This window comes from Giraffa tippelskirchi, chromosome 13 (genome assembly GCF_054371585.1).
Source record: "Giraffa tippelskirchi isolate mGirTip1 chromosome 13, T2T-mGirTip1v1.2.pri, whole genome shotgun sequence".
NCBI classification, from domain to species: domain Eukaryota; kingdom Metazoa; phylum Chordata; class Mammalia; order Artiodactyla; family Giraffidae; genus Giraffa; species Giraffa tippelskirchi.
The window spans coordinates 97186734-97203066 of NC_137287.1; the positions used below are offsets into that span (position 1 = coordinate 97186734).

Consider the following 16333-nt stretch of genomic DNA (forward strand, 5'->3'; position numbering starts at 1 on the left):
ATTGGCAGGTGTGGGCTCCCACGCCCTCCTTCCTTGTGTGCCGCTTCTGGCTGAGCCGAGCCAGCTGCTCTGCCCACCCCGCCCCCAACTTTGGTACTGGGCCCCGACTGGAGGCTCTGAGGGTGGCCGGAGCCCCGGATGCCCGCTTGTCCAGAAGGCTGCCCCTCCCGCTCCATCTGCTCAACCAGAGTTTCCTGGTTGGGGAGAGGGAAACAGCCGAGCCCTGAGAGTTCTCTCAGGGCAGTCGGAGGAGCCCAGGGGCCAGGTGCCCAGGGTTCCCTGGGCCAGGTGCCCAGCCCAGCAGAGGGGCCGCTTCGCCACATCCCGTGCACTGGCTGGCGCTCTGCATGCTCTGCTCCCCGCACCCCTGCAGACCATAAAGTCCATACAGTAAAGTGTATTTTTTTATTGGTGCTGATTCCTGAGGACTTCATGGGGGTGGCCGAGCATCAGTTGGAACCCACGGGGACACAGGAGCACCCAGGCGGGCATGAGATGCAGGCCTGCTCCTTCCCTTGGCCTCAGTGTCTCTTCAAGTTGGGGAGGAGGCAGTGTGATGGGGAGAGAAGATGAGCCGACAGTCGTACGAGGGTTTAACCCCAGTAACGGACACGGCGCCCCAGCAGCACCCTGCCCACCACTCCCTCTCGCTAATACATGGCACAGCCCCCACCTGCTGCAGCCTGGGTGCCCCAGGACAGGGGTTCTCACTGTTCTCAGCCATGAGCAGCTTTCAGGGGTGTGGGGGCTGGAGCTGAGCTCAAGAGGATGACGGCCAAGGTGGGGAGGCATCTCTGGTAGAGTGGCTTCCCCACCACGGCCGGGAGGTGGGACTGTGATGGATGGGGACAGGGAGAAGGAGATGATGAGGACAGTGCTGGGCGAGCCTGAGCCCATTGGGCTCCACAGAGGGGCAGATACTGGCCCAGCTGCCCAGAGTCCACTTGTAAAGAGGGCAAGACCAGCCCAACCTAGGGGCGACATAAACATGCATGGGTCAGATGCCACCACCTCCAGGAAGCTTTCCCTCCTTTCCAGCCACGAGGGCCCTCCCTGCCCTGACCTCACGGACACCCCCTGCTGTGCTGGCATAGCGTCCACAGTCCTGACTACATCCTCTCTTCCTCTGGCTGAGAGACTCTCGGCGGCCTCAGTGCCAGCCTTATGGCTGGGTGCCGTGGCTTCTGAATCCAGCAGTGAGGTCCAGACAGTGCTGACTCCCACTACAGTAGGGGGCACAGCTATTCACAGTGTTTAAAACCCACAATCTTCCTCTTCCAGACATTTTCTCACCAAGCTGATACCCTTTCCCTTCCATGATCTCCATCCACCAGAGTGACCCCTCTGGTCCAGGCAGGGCAACAGTCTTCTTAGTGGCCCAGGGGAGGGGCAAGCATTGGGTCTGCTCGGGGCCTGGGCACTGTCGGGAGCTGAGCACTGGGAGCAGGGAAGTGAGGCAGGGTCGGCAGAGGCCACCTGCTGCCTGTGGCCGGAGCTTGGGGAAGCTCTTGCAGCTCTGGGCTCTGGGGTGAGGCTGGCCACTGACCTTCCCTGTGGCCCTGCAGACCTGCCTGGCCCCCGGTCTGTGGGCATCATCTCACAGCCCAGAGCTGTCTGGAGAAGGACAAAGAACCCATTCTCTGCAGTGGTGGGCGCCTCTGTGCTGCCCGCACAGCCAGAGCCCGCGCTGCCCCTCAGCCCGGCCCTGCTAAATGGCTACAAATTGGAGAATAAAAGTGCAGGTTTTCAAGCAATTTTGCCTTCAATCTCTGGCAACTGCCACTCCCTGAGCTCCCTTGCAGGGGTGGAGGAGGAGAGAAGAAAGACTCAGAGTCTATTGGGTCGTGTCCTGCCACAAACAAACCCGCCAAGGGGGCCTTTCTCCTCGGATCCACTGCTGGGAGCAGAGACAAAGCTGAGCCCAGAGGCAGGAGCTGCCACCCTCGCAGGCACCACCTACATTGGCAGCTGCTGTTTACTGAGCACCTACTGTGTGCCGGGCTCCGAGCCGGCCACGGACTGGTGGGAGGCAGGTAGACAAACAACTGGCCCATAAGTAGGGCCATTCCCACGGGGGTGGAAGACGAGGTTGGGGGGACCAAGAGGAGGGGGTGCCTGGCTCATCAGCCATGTGGACAGGGAGCCTGTCTGCAGAGCTATTGTTTCATTCCTTCATTCCACAAACCTCCACTGAGCCTAGTGGTGGGTTTGAGCCCATGGCCTGAAAGAAGGGCATGTAGGTGAAAGGGACCCAGATGGGCAGCAGTAATGTTCTGGGGCCTGGAGCCCGAGATGAGGAGGGTGGCCTTGCTTCTGAGGACAACGAGGCCTCCAGAGAGCGAGCCTGAGGCCCTAGGATGGAGCGCAGTCTGGGTGGCCCGCCTGTGTCAGCCCAGCCCTAATAGTGGGTACCTGGGGGATTGGTGAGGACAAGTGCAGAGACTGGCAGAGGCACAAGGCTGAGGACCTATGCAAAGGCCTGAGGCAGGGTTCTGCCCTGGGCACCCATAGGTGACCTGGCTCCCCTCAGGGCCAGCTGCTGGCCCTCAGGGAAGCAGGGCTCAGGGTCAACAGGTCTCCAGGCCTCCCCCCTCCCCGGGCTGGCACTGGCTCCCTCTGTCTGGCCACCCCTCCTGGTGCTGGCTCTGGGGGAGCCCCCTGGGAACTGGCTCTGTGCAGCTGCTGGGTGTGGGTCCTTTCCACCCTGGGGTGAAGTTCCCAGGAGCCTGGCAGTCAGCTCCCATCCTTCTACAAAAGGCCAAGTTACTCAGCAGTTCTTTGGGGCATCAGGGTCATGATGAGGGAAGCCTGGGATCAGCTGGCAGGGCTTCTGGAGGTCTGAGCCATGGGGAGACCCACCCTATTTAGCCTGCCTCCACCTCCCATCCTGACACTCGTGGCTGGGCTTGGAGGGTGCAGGAACCTTTCCATCAACATTTACTGGAGGTTGTGTCCTCAGGGACTCCCCACAGAGAGGGGTGGGCTCAGCTTTACACTCAGTAGATCCTCAGAGCTGGGGCCCTAGAGGCTGGGCAACTGGCTCATATTCCACATTCAGCAGCCAGTAGGGGCCAGGACTCCATCTTCCCGCCCGCTGGGTCCCTCAGGGCACCACTGGGGATGTGGTATGTGAGCGGGTCCCCACCCCACTGTGTCCTCCTGGGACCCATCTGCATCCCCGAATGACGAGCACAGTGGGGAGACCTGCCTGATGGTGCGTCTGGGAAGGGCTCCCATGAGCCTTGGGAATGAACTCAACTGTGCTGATCTTAACCCAAAGCACACAGTGGCGCCTGCTGTATGTTCTCCTGTGTGCGGTGCACAGGAGCTGGGAGAAACTGCCCCTTTGGAGCCAAGAAAGTGGGAGAGAGAAAGGAGAGGTAGCAAGGAGGGCGGAGGAACCTGGACCCAACCACCCAGGTCACGCGGAAAATGTGCTTCAGGGAAAACTGAGGCCAGGGCAGGGGGCTGCCCTTCCGGAAGGCTAAGGGGACACCCCACCCTCTCCTACCTTCTTTTCCTCTCCCGAGCCCTACTCTGGGCACCTGGAAACACACACACTCCTGAGTAAGCCCAAGGCCTCTCACTGCTCAAGCCCAATGCCTTCTTCTGGCGGCAGCAGCTCCTGCTTTTCCTTTGGGAACCATCCCCCCTTCACTCCAGTGGGTCCGGGGGTTGACCCCACCCCTGGGCTCCAGGATGGCTGTTGGTCTCAGGTTTGGCTGGTAAGAACCACCGGGGGAAAGTTGGGGCAATGCACATCCCCAGTGTGGCCAGACAGCAGCCATCCTGGGACCCTGGGGGGCTCTGGGAGGCCGACATTCCCTGGCAGCTGGGGTTGCTGGCCTGGTGGCCTCCAACACTATTCTCTAGAGGCCGCTTCATGGAGGGAGCACGCCTGGTGCAGCCAAGGCAGAGGAAAGCCACACCGAGAGCTGGCAGGAGACAGCTTCCACCTGTTGTTCTCTGAGCGCCTGGATCCAGCCTGGCCTGAAGCTAGTACCTTTTGGTGTCATGAGTCACCAAATGTCCCTCTTTTCCTAAAGCCGGCACAAAATAACATTTTGTAATGTGATGGCTCAGCTTGGCATCACTCTGTCTTGAAGTGGGAGAGGGGAAGGAAAATTCCTGCTCATGAGACGGCTCTCCCTTTAATAAAAAATGGGGAAGTGAGTTAATCATTTTGTAAATAATAATTAAGTTGTTTGTGATGATTGTGGGCTTCCCAGGTGGGGCAGTTGGTAAAGAACTAGTCTGCCAATACAGGAGACCCAAGAGACAAGAGTTCGATGCCTGGGTTGGGAAGATCCCCTGGAAGAGGAAATGCCAACCCACTCCAGTATTTCTGCCTGGAGAATTCCATGGTCAGAGGAGGCTGTTAGGCTACAGTCCCTAGGGTCACAGAGTTGGACATGACTGAGCACACAACAGTTGATTTATAATGCTGTGATAGTTTCAGGTGTACAACAAAGTGATTCAAAAACGTCATGATTGTTGGTAGGAAATAATGTCTGTTGGTATGTTAAGTGTAACATATCGGCTCTAAGGGAGGAAGGGGAGGATGCCAGGCCTTTGGTCTGTGACATCCTTCCCGTCCACAGGTCACCAGGCACTCTGCTTTGGCTTAGATTCCTTCTCCACTAAACAGGGCACCCCACACGGCACCTAGCGTCCGGCCCCCAGGGTGACAGGCTCTGTGTCCAGAGGAGGCGCCTTGCCGTGGAGCTTGTCAGGCACAAATCTCAGAGGGGCACAAAAATATCCTTCAAAAGAGAAAGAAGAAAGACAGGAGAGAAGGGAAGGGGAGGGAGGGTTTGGAGCAAAGGGAGGAGGGGGTGGTAGTGCTGGGCTAAAAATGCATCTGTGACATTCCAGAGTCACCGGCTTCCAAATTCAAACACGTCAAACTGGGTGATCTGTAAATGCTCTGCTTTAAATGCTGGACGGTCCTCAAAGAGTCCAGCAAGCTCTGGTTCTGAGCAGAGGTATAGGATAGGGACTGGCCTGCCTCCACCCTGGGCCCCAGTTTGGCAGAACCCCAGATTCCCGAGTAGCCACCAGGGTGGGAAGGTGGGTGGACCATTCCTTGCTGGACCCTCCCTGGTGCCCTTCAGGGCCCAGGGCTTTCTGTGTCAGCTGAGGCTCTACTCTGCCTGGGAATTGTCTGCCCCTTGTCCCAGCTCCTCAAACCTATTAATTCATACTAAAGTGTGATGGGCTGACTACTCCAGAGAGGGGAGATGTGCATTTTAACAGAGGACCATCTTTGAATCGAAAGGAGTCAAATTCTAACCCAAGTGTTTCAGACTGTGAGACACCCCAGGTGGGGGAGGGCCAAGAATAGACAGTGTCTGCACGCTGTTCTGAGCACCCATGGGGCCCTGAGTCAGAAGCCCATGTCACTGAGGATTCCAGATCTTTGAAAGGAAGTCAGTATCCCTGGATGGAACCCCCATGCTGGGTCAGCGGCTTTGTGGGCCACACGGAGGATTGCTGGGACCAGCGCTGGGCGCTCCCCGGAGGCCCCCTAATCAGCTATGGACTGCAGACAGCCCTCTGTGGTCCTGATGAGCCGGCTGGCCCAACCTCATCACGGGAAGGCAGCCATGTGGGCCGGTGCTACCATCTGAGGGAGGGGGGTCACTACTGCTGGGCCACCCAAGGACACCAGAGGGCAGCTGGCTAACAGTAAGCACTTGGGGCTGCCCTGGCATAGGCCATCGGGGTGGGCCCTCTGCCCCTCAGGGCCCCCCTCCAGGGATGGGAAGAAGGCAGGACCCTGGTGGGGTGGAGCCTCTCCCCCAGATGGAGCCTCTCCCTTAGGTGGCCCAGTCCCAAAGCCCTCCCTCCAGAGCCAGTGTCAATAGGGATGTGTTTGCACAACCTCCCCCTGCTTCACCCCTTCACTTCCGCCATCAGATAAAACACAGGAGCTCAGTGCAACCTGGATTTCAGGGTTATAACAAATAATCTGGTGGCTAAGTACTGCATTCTTTATTGCGAGTCTGAAATTCAAATCTCGCAGAGGTGGTGACCCTCCCTGTGTTCGTGGACACTGCGGGGAAGGCGCTGAGCTCTGAGGATCCATCCAGCTCTTTGGAAGCTATGGGAAGGGCCTGGGGCTGGGTGGGTGGGTGGCCGATTGCTGCCTGTGGCCCGGACCCCTGGGCTTGGCCAGGGACGGTATGCTAGCATCTTAGGGGCATGGCCCTCTAGACTCCAAGGCTTGCTCTGTCCTTGGCCGTGGGTCCCAGAAGATCCTACATGGGGAAGGGGCTGTGTACCCACGGAGGGGCTGAAAAGAGCAAGTTTAAGACCCCAGGCCAGACCACGGGTGCCCCGACTCTGTTGGACCTTACAGATGCGTCCCAGGCATATAGATGATAAAACCAGGCAATAGGGGTGGGTGACAGGCATATCCCAGTGCCTGCAATATCCCAGTGCCAAGCGTAGTGGGTTCCATGGGCTGGGCAGCCCACTCAGACCACAGTGAGGCAGAAAGCCTGCCCCTCACCCCCACCTCCACTCCAAGACCATAGCAGAAAGTGGAGACATCTCCTGGCTCTGGGGAAATACCGACCCACTGGTGCCTGGCTACTTCTGACAGGGAAAATGTTTTTTCCTCCAGAGACTCAAAGGTTTGCAAGACAGACCCCTCAGGTGCCCCTCTTTGGGTACTCACACCCCTGTAGGCAGCTCTGGCTCCACCCAAGGCCTGTGTGTCCCCTCTGCTCCATCTGCCCTGTTGCCCTTTCACGAGAGGAGACACCCCGGCCTTGGTGGGCCTGAGCATTACAGCCACCCTGCGATGAGACGGATGGTGTCAGCAGTGCCTAGCGCATGCTCACCTGCATGTGTGTGCATGTAACTGCATGTGTGCACACAACTGTGTGTGCTTAGCTCTGTGTTTTTACTGTGGTCAAATATATGTAAAACTTACCCTTTTAACCATTTTAAGTGCACAGCTCAGTGGCCTTAGGCACATTCACACAGTCATGCAACCATCTCCAACATTCACCTCCAGAACTTTCTCGCCTTCCCAAACTCTGAGCCCACCCATCAAACCTCAAGTTCTATGCGACTTCGTCACGTGATGACATGACCAGGCACCTCACGTGCTTTCAGAGCCACAGCCACCTCTCCACCCCCAAGCCTGACCACCACTGACCCGTCTGGACAGAACCCTCAGGGGTGGTGCCCGCTTCTCTGTGACCTTTGAATGTCCCCCCTCCATCTGTAAACACACTGGTGTGTACCCCGTCACACATCTATGTTTTACCCGAACTATTATGGGCCCAGCAAGTCTGTCCTCCTGCCTCTGGTGTCCTGGCCCTGGGATGCAACGCAAACCAGTGAGCTGTGTCTCAAAGAGCCATGTGGCAGCTGATGAACATACAAGGAGCCACATGTCTGAGTCAGGCCAGTACATCCAGGGCAGGGCCCATGTAGTTGAGGCTGGCTTTGATCACATGGTTGGGGGGCCAGCAGCTGGGGGGCATTCACAGGGTGTCTGAGGAAGGGCATTGGCAGCGCAGAAGCCTGGTTTCTCAGAGGATCCTTAGACCTGGAGGGTCCCTGGTGTAGCAAGGAAGAGTGGTGGGGCAGGGGGCCCGGGGGCCAGGGGCAGTCAGGCCAGGCGGGGGAAGAGGGTCACCAAGCAGGGATGGGGCAAGGATCTGTGCATACAAGGATGGGGCTGCTTAGGCTGCTGTGTGAGGAGATGAGGGGGCATGAGCTCGGTACGAAATGGGGCGCTGACGGGGCTGAAGAGGACCCCAAATTCACATCAGTTGGAAACTCACAATATGACCTGATTTGGAAACATGGTCTTTGCAGATGAATCAAGAGTAAAGCAGTGGGACGTTCTGGGAGAATGGCATTGAGACATGTGTATTGTCATATGTGAAACAGAGCACCATTCCATGTTCGATGCATGTGACAAGGGCTCAGGGCCGGGGCAATGGGATGATCCAGAAGGATGAGAGGGGGAGGGAGGTGGGTGGGGGGTTCGGGAAGGGGAACACATGTAAACCCATGGCTGATTCTTGTCAATGTATGGCAAAAACTATTACAATATTGTAAAGTAATTAGCCCCCAACTAAAATAAATAAATTTATAAAAAAAAAAAAAAAAAAGAGTAAAGCAGGAGGGAGGAGAGAGCAGGGAGGCGCTGAGCCCACTGTCATCCACGGGTGAACAGAAGGCCGAGGAAGCAGAGAAAAGACCTCAGAGGAGGCTGGCGGCTGAGCTCTGGGGAGATGGAACCAGCGGGGAGGGATGAATTGGACAGACACCACCCGGAGGAGGGAGAAAGCCATGAGAAAACCCAGGGCCCCACAGCCCACGCCCCGATGGCCTGACACAGACCCAGGGAGGGTGCAGCGAGTTGAGCATGAGAAAGCAAAGACCCCATTCAGGGCCAGAGATCAATAGGTGATGCTCCAGGCTGATCAAGGTAGTAAGAGCTGCTCAGATTTCGGAGCAGATCATTTAGCAAAACGGCCAGAAGAGGCAGGTCTTGGGGAGCTGGGACAGGGGCTCTGGCTTGGTGTCCACTTGGTCTTTTAAATGTCTTTAAAAGCAACCTAAATGCACTGGTTATCTGCCACCACACACTTGCTCATTCCACAAATGTACTGGTGCCCCCGAGGGTCAGGTCCTGAGGCTTTGGGGGGCACAGCGAGAACTGGACGAGCCCCTGCCCCTGCAGTGGGGCCCCTAGCGGGTCAGCTACACAGGCATCTTGAGTGTCTCCCCTTCTGAAGAGTGAGCGTGGTGGGGGCCCTGTGAGCAAGATGAAAGGCCATTGATAATTAAATGCTACTCAGACCTAGCTTTACTCTTTGTGGTGGCCTGAGAGAACAAATAGATGCAAAACCCATCTCTGGTTTCCAGAACACAAGGACCTCTGAAATTACAAGACATTAAAATAAAGCTTCGGGTACAGAACTCTTGTTCTTGTTGCAGATTTGATGTCAGATCAAAACGGAATTGCTCCTGAAAGCTGAGGCGCTGGCTTATTGTTTGAGGTCTGCCCAGCCCCCATCATGCAGCAACGACGTGGGTCTGAGTGATCCAGAGGCTCAGATGCCTTGAGACCGTGAGGCCAACTCCCAGAGGGCCTGTTCCCCTGCCTCCCCTCACCCCTCAGGGACACGTCAGGTGCATCAGACTTTAGCTGCGGGAAACAGAAGTTTAAGAGCACTTTCCTCGATGCGTGGGCTTGTCTTCATTAGGGCATCTGCAGTTGGGGGACCCTGAGGTGTGGGTACAGTTTCCAGTGACACCTAGAAACACAGACCTGTCCCTGACCACCCTGGGGCTCAGGCTGCTGACACTCTGACCGCAGCCTGCAGTTAATAACCCACCTCGAGGCCCAGGTCGGATATTGGGAGCATTCAGTCATGAAGCTCAACTTCCACAGAGCACAGCACTGTCTGGGACGACAGGGCGGGCGTCACCCTCACTGATTCCCTGTTCCTTCACAGCTGGGCACCTGCAAACGCTCCCCCGCCCCCTGCCTCACGCAGCAGACGGAGCATCCCTGTGAAACGGTGTCAACAGCTGTGGCATCAGAGGCCCATCTCTGCCTCAGCTGCCATCACCTGCAAGTCAGCGCTGCTGACGCTGGCTCCTGTCCACGTGCCCATCTGGTGACGTCAGCCAGCATGTAGTCCCTGCTATTAATAATTAGGAGCCAATTAACACAGATGAGCCCACTGCAGCGCATCACTCACACGCAGGCAGGCATGGAAGCACTGGGGACAGACTGGCAGGGGCAGGACTGTCCGCTGCCCAAGGGGTCCTGTCCCGGGGCAGGGGGTGTGTTGGCTGGGAGCCCCGGGTTGGCAGGAAGGCCCCTGCACCAAGGTCTCCCGATTCCTTTGGGCTTCTTCCTCATCTCCAGTCGCAGTTGGCCTGCCAGGAGCTGCCTCCTCTGCTACCACCGCAGCGGCTGGCGGCCACGCTCCAGCTCAGTGGCCACATGGTGGTCGTGCAGTTCCTTCAGACACAGCAGCAACTCTTCCAGGTTTTCCCCGGTGGCAGCTGACAGGGCAATGGCCTCCTGGCCCAGGCGGGCCTGCAGCTGGGGCAGCTGGGCCCTGGCCTGAGGGAGGTCAATCTTGTTTGCCACGACGGCGTAGGGCCTCTTGGACAGGCCTTCGTCATATTGCTCCAGCTCATACTTCAGGTCGTCTAGCTGAGTCCAGGGCTCTGGCACCGAGAGGTCCACCAGGAACAGGAGGAAGGGGCAGCGCTCGATGTGCCTGAGGAAGGCCAGGCCCAGGCCCCGGTTTTGGTGGGCACCCCGGATGATGCCGGGGATGTCAGCCACTGTGGAGGAGACAAGCAGACAGTCAAGAGGGGAGCCCGGGGCCTCTGAGCACTGAGACTTTCCTTCCAAGGAAAGGAAGCAATATCTCACGAGTGAAGTCGTTCAATTTACTGCCTTGCTGATTCACCAGGCCAATTCCATCTGAGGCACTGCAGCTTCCAGTCTTGCTAATGCTTTGAAATATTTGGGTGACTGGCATAATGACAGATCAGTCTAATAAGAACTACTTAACACATTCTAATCTCTCTGGCTTCAAAAGTGATTCAAAAAAGGGGAAAATGGCTTCCTGTAATCTATTAATAATTTGATTACCGATAAAAATTATGATAGAGCCCTCTACAAATATAAGGTGCTATACAAACCACGTTGCCAGCAGGCTTACTATTTTTAATGGGTACATTATCTTCTGGAAAAAGTTTTCTTCTCTCAAAATGGTACAGGGAAGGCTTTTAAAATCACATGTTGTCCATATGACTGATGCTGCCGAATTCCCCGTAGATAGAAGAGAATAGAGGTGGTGAAAAGGAGTAATTTCCTCAGGTTTGAAATTTAAACTCAAATTCTCGAACTGCCACTAACAGATGCCTGGGGGAGGGGGTGGGAAGCAAATCTAAACCGATTTTGATAAAGAACTATAATTTTTAAATGAAGAAAAACAAGGCTGCATGTAAGTTACATAAGCATGGCTCTGAACTCCACCATCACTCAATCCTCTGAGAGGTCCTACCTGCTATCTGCTGGTGGTCCTCGTAGTGAACAATCCCCACGTGGGGGTTCAGGGTCGTGAATGGGTAGGCGGCCACAGCGGGCCTTGCATTTGAAATGGCCCGGAGAAGCGAGGACTTCCCTGCATTGGGGAATCCAACCTGGAAGACAGTGAAGACTACCACCAGAGAGTCTGTGATCGGCTGGGTCAGGGAGTCTCATGTAGGGAATGGGGGACAAGCAAGAGCAGCTCTCCTGATGAAGCCAAGAGGATCTGATAGGAGAAAGCGGGCTGCCCGGCCGCCACGATGCACAGACACCCACCAGTCCAGCGTGTGCCACCGTCTTGAGCTCCAGGAAGAGGACGCGCTCCTGGCCTGGCTGTCCGGGGGTGCAAGTCGTGGGCGCGCGGTTGTCGTTAGCTAGAAAGAAGCGGTTACCCTTCCCCCCTGACCCGCCCACTGCTGCGATGAACTCGTCTCCCGGGCGTGAGAGGTCAGCCACGACTTCATTTCCCTCCTTCACCAAAGTGCCCACGGGGACCTGAAACACAATAAAGCGTTTTTAGGGGCTCTGTGAGAAGGGGGTACTTCCAAGCTCCCAGGGGGAGGAGGGCCCTCAGGGTTCTGTGGGGCAGGCTGCACAATGGCTTCTCCCAGTAGCACTTCTATAGCATTAGGGTGAGCAGAGCATTTGTGAATGAGAGCGATGCTGAGGGCATGAACCCACTGCTCACATGGAGATGCCCCAGGGGGGTAGGGCAGGGGAGGCTTGCGGGGCTGCAGATAGGGACTGCGGACCTGTGGGTCCTCTCGCTGGAAGACAGAATCATCTCGTGACTGTGAACAGGTCACAGGTGCATATGGTATGAAATCGACACAGAGTCCCCGTCTGGGGTTGCTCCGTGGAAGATAGGCCCCTCTGGACCACTCGCTGGACCTGGGAACCTGACGGCCCACAGGGCGGACAGGGGACTCCACGCCTGGCCTACCCGAATGTAGAGGACAGAGCCATTCCGCCCAAAGCAGTTCTTCTTGCCGCCGTCCTCGCCGTCAAACCCCTGGTACCGCGACAGGACAGAGGACAGAGACTTGACATGCTGGTCAACTGGAAGTCAAAGCGGGAAGCATCACCGCCCTCTGTGTTAAAGGCAGACCCGTCTCATTTCGTCAAGTTTCTCTTGTTCAGATTAAGAATGCACTCAGGATGAAGCCATGGCAAAAGTTACCAAACCAGCAATGAGACTTTTTGAAAAAGCTAAATTCTTATTTTCTTTTAAAAGATACTACAGTTTCCAAAAAATTCACAACTACCCACAATATCATTGTGAGTTTGAAAATAGCTGTACTTTATTACTATGTTATGAATGGCTACTAACTCTAAGTGGACTAGCTTGCTAGGCATTTGTGCTCCATGTGTGTACGGGCATCAACACCCTTTCAGCACTTGACTGAGATAGTAACAGTAACAGATTTAACCCTTGGACATAGGGTACCAGAATGTTAGATTCCGTGATAGTCTTTATGTTCCTGAAATGTTAAAAAAACAACAAATCATCAAAGTTGGTTTGAAAGTTGGTTTGGGGTGAAATATCTAAATGTGAACATCCACATAATTTAATAAAATGATGTCCACACATCAGTTTTGAATTCAAATTTCTGTTAGGGCAAGAAGGTGCAAATTCCCCATCCAGAGATGGCAGACACAGTGAACTTCCCCAGCTGCCCGAGGGCACCTGCCTCTCAGGATGACATGGCCCCCGTTGCCTCCATCACCACCGTCAGGGCCTCCAAACTCCTTCCGGGGTTCGCTGTGAAAGCAGCTCACCCCATTGCCTCCGCGTCCCCCTCGGACGAGCACTCGACGATGATCCACAAAATGCCGTTTCTGCAGAGAGCACAGGGTGCCCTGATTGGTATTAACTCCGCAGTCCTTCCAAGGACCAAGCAGCCGTTTGAAAGGTACCTTTTCTACCTAGGAAGCGCTTTAAAATTAGATGCTAATGATACTAACATTGCTGATCTCTCCTAAAATGCAAATATAAGAAAGAGTTCCCAGAAGTCACTGCTATTTGTAGGCAAATGGAAATCCACGATGCAGATGTAAAAAGTGGTCAGAGTGGAATACACATCCCAGAAACAAACGTGACACTAACACCTAAATACAGCACAGCACAGGAGACACTCCTTAAATAAAGTGTCCTCCTAGATTTTTTCAAATAGAAACACACTACTGAAATAACAGACCTTTTCTAATGAAGTTTCTGTTCCTCAGCACGAGGCACTGAGACTGACAGTCCCTGGGCCGTTGCCAGGCTTTCCGCTAAGAGCAGAAGTCTTCTCTGGCCAACTGAGTAGGTCCACATTTTTAAATGTGGTGATGCAAACAGAGCTCTAATCTGTGAGCAAGTTCTTCTCTAGGTCCCTAAGGGAGCTACAATTGATCTAAAGCATTAGAACTAACTAACCAACCAGGCTAATGTTTAATAAATGATCACTCGCACAAGATGTCCAGCTGCCCGAGGTGCCAGGGTGCAAGTTGGGGGTACCACTCCAGCCCAGCTGCCCTGTCCGAAGAAGCCTGCCTGCTTCCCACAGGAGCACACAGGCAGACGTGGCCACCCACACAGCCCCTCTGTGGGGACCAAGGCATCTGCATTTCCATAAGCAGATCTTTTTTAAAAAAGGAAAACACACAAATATTTTAAGATGCTCTGGCACCACCACATGGAAAAACCATGAATTACTATTCAAAAACACAATGCATAATTTTGAACATGATGGAAAGCAACCTGATGGGAAAAAAGCACAACTGATGAGCACTGTACAGAAGATAAAACTCACTGGCAATGTTTACATTCTAGGGAGGAGACATAACCATTGGAAACCTATACATCTGAGTACACTTGCCGACTGTCAAAGTAATTTTTCCACAGGAAGTACTCTCTGCCCTAATGAGCTTCATGTGGAACCCCCTACTTAGGAGAAAACAAAGTGATCTTAAGCATGTACATTCTTCAATTTGATTAAAGATCATTCATATTTTAAATAGGTTTTGGTAAACAGAAGAACAAAAAAAGTGTAAGACTTTGAGAACTATAAAACTAAACGTCTATGTGCCCCCCTCCAATGCTATAAATTTAGAACTATTCACACATATTTAAGACTATGAAAGTGAAAAGTGAAAAGTGTTAGTCACACAGGTGTGTCTGACTCTTTGTGACCCCATGGACTGTAGCCTGCCAGGCTCTCCTGTCCATGGAATTCTCCAGGCAAGAATACTGGAGTGGGTAGCCGTTCCCTTCTCCACGGATTTAAGAATATATATAATACTTATCTCAGACACATAGGCTAGTGATACAGGAGTCTGGGCATCCTCCTGGTGAAGGGAAAGAACACCCAGAAGGGTCATCACTTCTAGCACACTGGGCACCACCTTGGGCCGCCACAGTTTTGGCCAGCATGGTACTTGGTATCCACAGGCCTTCATCTCACATCCTCATTTTCAAGGATAAATGAAGACAAGGTAATGCGAGCTCCAAACAACACCCTGTGACTTCAGATGAGGAAACTGGAGGCAAATCCATTCAGGGTTTCTAGAAGTCTCACCAGTTTTTTCTCCGAGAGTAGCTGCTTCCTGGGAGGTTCCTGGTGCTTGGTGCAGTCCGCACAGCTGACTGAGAGCAGCCTGGGAGAAGCTCGCCGCAGAAGAAGGCAGCTGGGCCCAAGGACCATGCGGGCTGCCACCATCCAGCACCCCACACCCTCCAACACCGCCTGGGGTCTCGCTGAGAAAAGTCTCCAAGGTATCATGACTCCTTAACAAAAGGCAAACTGGCAAAACAAGACATCTGGTTTAAACCTGAACATTAAATTGAAACTAAAGAAGTGTGGGCATCTGGGCCAAAAAAATTCTGATGTACGTTTCTGAAATAAATTAGCCCACAAAAGAAGTTCTCACCTCACTCACCACTTTCCACCTGAGTCAGGCCCTCTTAGACCATATGCCACTTGGAAGGAGTTCCCTGGTGGCCTAATGGTTAGAATTCTGGGCTCTCACTGCCAGAAGCCTAGGTTCATTCTGTGGCCGGAAAACTGAGAGCCCATAAGTCATGAGGCCAAAAAAAACCCCCCAAAACAAACCCATTTGTTTCTTACAACCCTATGAGGGGTAACACCGCATACTGGATTTTTCCCATTTGCTTTTTGAGGCTCCTTTCCCACCCTGCTCTGTTTCAAGAGAATACCCCGCAGGACTACCCTTGATTGCCTTGCTGCTGGATGGAGTAGCAGAAGAGCTGGATACTGACCGAACGTTGCACCGCCGGCCAAGGAGACCATGTCTACGCTCCTCTGTCCTGGTCCTTCTCCTCACCCTTTTGAGTGTCCAGGAGTGGAAGCAACTCCACTGTCACCAGCTCCAGATAAAACCACCAACTCTGCTGTTTCCCTGAATGTTCCCCTTCAAATGGGGGCCTTTATACCCTCCTTAAATTGTCCTCAAGAGACCGTGCCAGGATTTCAGACCCCTACATTTTGCACGCCTATTTTAAAGCGGTGGACGCTGAGACCCAAGAGAGGCTGTCACTTGCCCACGTCACATAGTGTCCTCACTGCACCAGTGATTCACAGCAGTGTTCTTCAAATGCCAGACGCACATGCGACCACCGTCCAGTGCACCAAGGCAAGGGTCATTTTTAAAGAATCAATGTCCTGTTCCTTAACTCTGGACACGTTTCCTCCGCTAAAACCTATCTGCCTGAGAACTACCATTTAAAAGCGTGTCCTCCTATCTGCTCGTGTCTCGAGAAGCGTCCTCTACAGAAGGAAGCCCCCTCCTAACAGGCCTGCGAGCAGGACGTAACGGGGTGCCCGACCAGGACGAGTCTGGGAGGTCCAGCCTGCCCCGAGCTGCCCGCAGAGCAGGACGCTGCTTCTGCAGAACTGTTTACCACGCGTGTTCACGCTCACACAGTTCTGTGCGACCGCGCCACCGCAAGTACAGAATAACACCCGCGAGGACCTCGGCCCGAGGGCCTCCCTGGGCTGCCGGAGCGCGCCCACGCGGGCTGAAGGGAAGCAGGCAGCCCGAGCCGGGGACTCGAGGGCGCGCTCGGTCCCACGCCCGTCCCCTACCTCTTCCGCGAGTGCCCGGACGCTACCCACACTCACCACCCCGAGGGGCACGCCACTTCCGGTGCCGCCTCCAGGGATCACTTCCGGGACTGGCCCCGCCTGCGCAGGGTTCCCCAGCGCGCATGTGCGGGAGGAGGAGGGATTACGGGCGTCCGGG

At 54.7% G+C, this 16333-nt stretch overlaps 1 protein-coding gene across 2 annotated transcripts; it reads right to left on the bottom strand.

Annotated features, from left to right (window-relative positions):
• Positions 1–8818: 8818 nt before the first annotated feature.
• On the bottom strand, positions 8819–16218 carry MTG2 (mitochondrial ribosome associated GTPase 2). Of its 2 annotated transcripts, XM_081561117.1 has the most exons (7): positions 15351–16218; positions 14650–14874; positions 12781–12928; positions 12033–12148; positions 11366–11584; positions 11064–11202; positions 8819–10335 (listed from the first exon to the last, which is right to left on the bottom strand). In XM_081561117.1, exons 2-7 carry the CDS (start codon positions 14851–14853, stop codon positions 9941–9943), a joined length of 1221 nt encoding a protein of 406 aa, XP_081417243.1. In that variant the 5' UTR covers positions 14854–14874; positions 15351–16218; the 3' UTR covers positions 8819–9940. The 2 variants fall into 2 exon arrangements, with proteins under 2 accessions (XP_081417243.1, XP_081417244.1); XM_081561118.1 differs by lacking the exon at positions 12781–12928.
• Between the last annotated feature and the right edge of the window lie 115 nt (positions 16219–16333).